The sequence below is a fragment of the Sinocyclocheilus grahami genome, unplaced genomic scaffold, assembly GCF_001515645.1.
Source record: "Sinocyclocheilus grahami isolate Dianchi unplaced genomic scaffold, SAMN03320097.WGS_v1.1 scaffold217.1, whole genome shotgun sequence".
Classification (NCBI taxonomy): domain Eukaryota; kingdom Metazoa; phylum Chordata; class Actinopteri; order Cypriniformes; family Cyprinidae; genus Sinocyclocheilus; species Sinocyclocheilus grahami.
This window is the reverse complement of record NW_015505396.1, coordinates 1,063,009-1,065,349: the sequence shown is the minus strand read 5'-3', so window position 1 is coordinate 1,065,349 and position 2,341 is coordinate 1,063,009. Positions and strand designations below refer to the sequence as shown.

The 2,341-nt window shown below is 43.7% G+C and overlaps 1 protein-coding gene across 1 annotated transcript; it reads left to right on the top strand.

Annotated features, from left to right (window-relative positions):
• Positions 1 to 608: 608 nt before the first annotated feature.
• On the top strand, positions 609 to 2,119 carry trim63a (tripartite motif containing 63a). Its single transcript, XM_071582415.1, has one exon. The coding sequence runs from the start codon at positions 701 to 703 to the stop codon at positions 1,739 to 1,741; it is 1,041 nt and encodes a 346-aa protein (XP_071438516.1). The 5' UTR covers positions 609 to 700; the 3' UTR covers positions 1,742 to 2,119.
• The last annotated feature ends 222 nt before the right edge of the window (positions 2,120 to 2,341 follow it).

Genomic DNA, 2,341 nt, shown 5'->3' with positions numbered 1-2,341 from the left:
GGAAGATGAGGGGCTTCCAGGAGGCAGAAAGTCTGACGTCTCTCTTTCACTGCCCAACCATCTGACCTCTCTTCCAGAACCATACAGACGGATGTTGATGGCAATCGGCCATCATGACGAACAAGTGAGGAACAATGGAAGCTAAAACAGATTATGTGTTGCACAACTCACCCCTTGCTCAATTGTCCTAAAAATCCTTCTGAATTTCTCACACACCGTACAACAACTGATTCAAATGCTCTTCGGAAACAATAAAAGTCTAGTGTAAAATTGACCTGCCATGTTGTTGTGCTGTCAGGGAAGTTCTGGATGTTTACATGCCACCAGCTATCACATGGGTGTTGTTTGACTGTGTGACTATGTGAATTGCCTACACATTTCTCCCACAGATGGAGAGCTTGGAAAAGGAGGGGGGTCGGTGTTGCTAAGTTTGGCATGTGACTTGTTCTTTAGTGGGTTGTGTTGGAGGGCTGCATGTTTATCCGAATCGAGCCGCACAAACAAGTGGTGGGTGCAATCCTGTCCCAGCCGCCTCACAGATCAAGTGTCACAGACAGCCGGCCGCTATATAAACCCTGAGTGCCTGCTTCCCCAACAGATCAAATTAACCTCAGTAAAGGCAGAAGCAACCAGAAAAGCTCAAGCTCAACCAAAAGGCAAAGCAGTGAATGTTATAAGGACTCTACCTCAAACGACAGCAATGGACATCCAAAGGGGTCAAATAGTCCGGGCTCCGAGTCCCATGGAGAGCCTAGAGAAGCAGCTGAGCTGCCCCATCTGCCTGGACATGTTCACAAAGCCAGTTGTCATTCTACCATGCCAGCACAATCTGTGCCGCGGCTGCGCCAGTGACCTCTACGACTCCAAAAACCCATATCACTTCTCTGGAGGCATCTTCCGATGCCCTACCTGTCGATTTGAGGTGGTGCTGGACCGCCATGGTGTCTACGGTCTGCAGAGGAATCTTCTGGTGGAGAACATCATCGACATCTACAAGCAACAGTTGGAGAAAGGAGGTAATGCCCTTGAACCCCCTTTGAAATCCAAAGAAACAAAAGAGCCTGTGTGCGAGGTACACGAAGATGAAAAAATTAACATCTACTGCATAACCTGCCAGACACCAACTTGCTCCATGTGCAAAGTATTCGGTCAGCACAAGGACTGTGAAGTTTCCACTCTAAAAGGTGTTTATGAAGCCAAGAAGTCTGAACTTAAAAATTCAATCGACCTGCTAGGCGCAAGCAACAGCTGCTTGCAGGCAATGTTAACGCAAATGGAGGAAACCTGCAAAACGGTTGAAGAAAACAGCCAAGCGCAGAAGCAGAAGTTGGGGGAGAAGTTAGATCTACTCTATGCCATCCTAGAAGACCGCAAGTCTCAACTTCTAGAGCAGATCACTCAAGAACAGGATGAGAAGGTGACTCTGGTGCGATCGCTAATCCAGCAGTACAATGAACAGTTGCAGACCAGCATCAAGCTGATGGACAAAGCCTCCCAGACCATGGACAACAGCAATACGGCTGAGTTCCTCATCACTGCCAAGAAGCTGATCACAGAAGCCAAAGATGCATCCAAGAACTCCCATCTACAGAGGCCAGAGCCCGGCTTTGAGAGTATGGACCACTTCACGCTCTTCACAGAAGACGTAGAGGCCATGCTTGCAAAAATGGACTTTGGAGTCCGTGGAGATGATGATGATGAGGAAGAAGAAGAAGAGGAAGAAGAAGAAGAGGAAGAATAAGCAATGATAGACTCTAGAAAAAGGACTTGGTAGGGAAAAAGAGACAACAGTAGATAAAAAAAACCTTCATGGTTCATGATAAGGACAATATTCTAGCTGCTTTTGATAACTGTGAGACAAGGGAAGTGCAATCTTAAAGCAGTTTTAGTACAAATTGTACAAATTGCACCATTTGTAATGTCTTTTCCACTTGACTTTTGTACTTTTTTATTAATATTGATGTTTTTTTATATTTTAGTAGAACATAGAAGTTTATGTTTTGTTTGCTAAATTAAAACTAGATTTATAAGCTGTAGAATACACCTCTGCTAACTTACTTTAGAATGTCATGTGAGATACAAATGTTTGAATACTTGAAATATTAAATAATGCACTTGACTGATGAACTGTAATGTAATGTTCATTTTCATTGGATAATTCAGTGAAAATAAAGGACTTACAAAAAAAAGTCTCACTTATTTATATTCATCACACTATTCATTTGTTGAGGTGCACAGACCTTCAGATGACCTTAAAGTTCTTGGCATTTTATCCCTTTCAACTGGGTTGCTGTATCTGCATTCTCTCCAACCTATATCCATGTGAGGTATTGCACTACAC

Excerpts from the sequence above, each read along its gene's own strand:
- trim63a (XM_071582415.1), top strand. The coding sequence starts at position 701 with ATGGACATCCAAAGGGGTCAAATAGTCCGGGCTCCGAGTCCCATGGAG.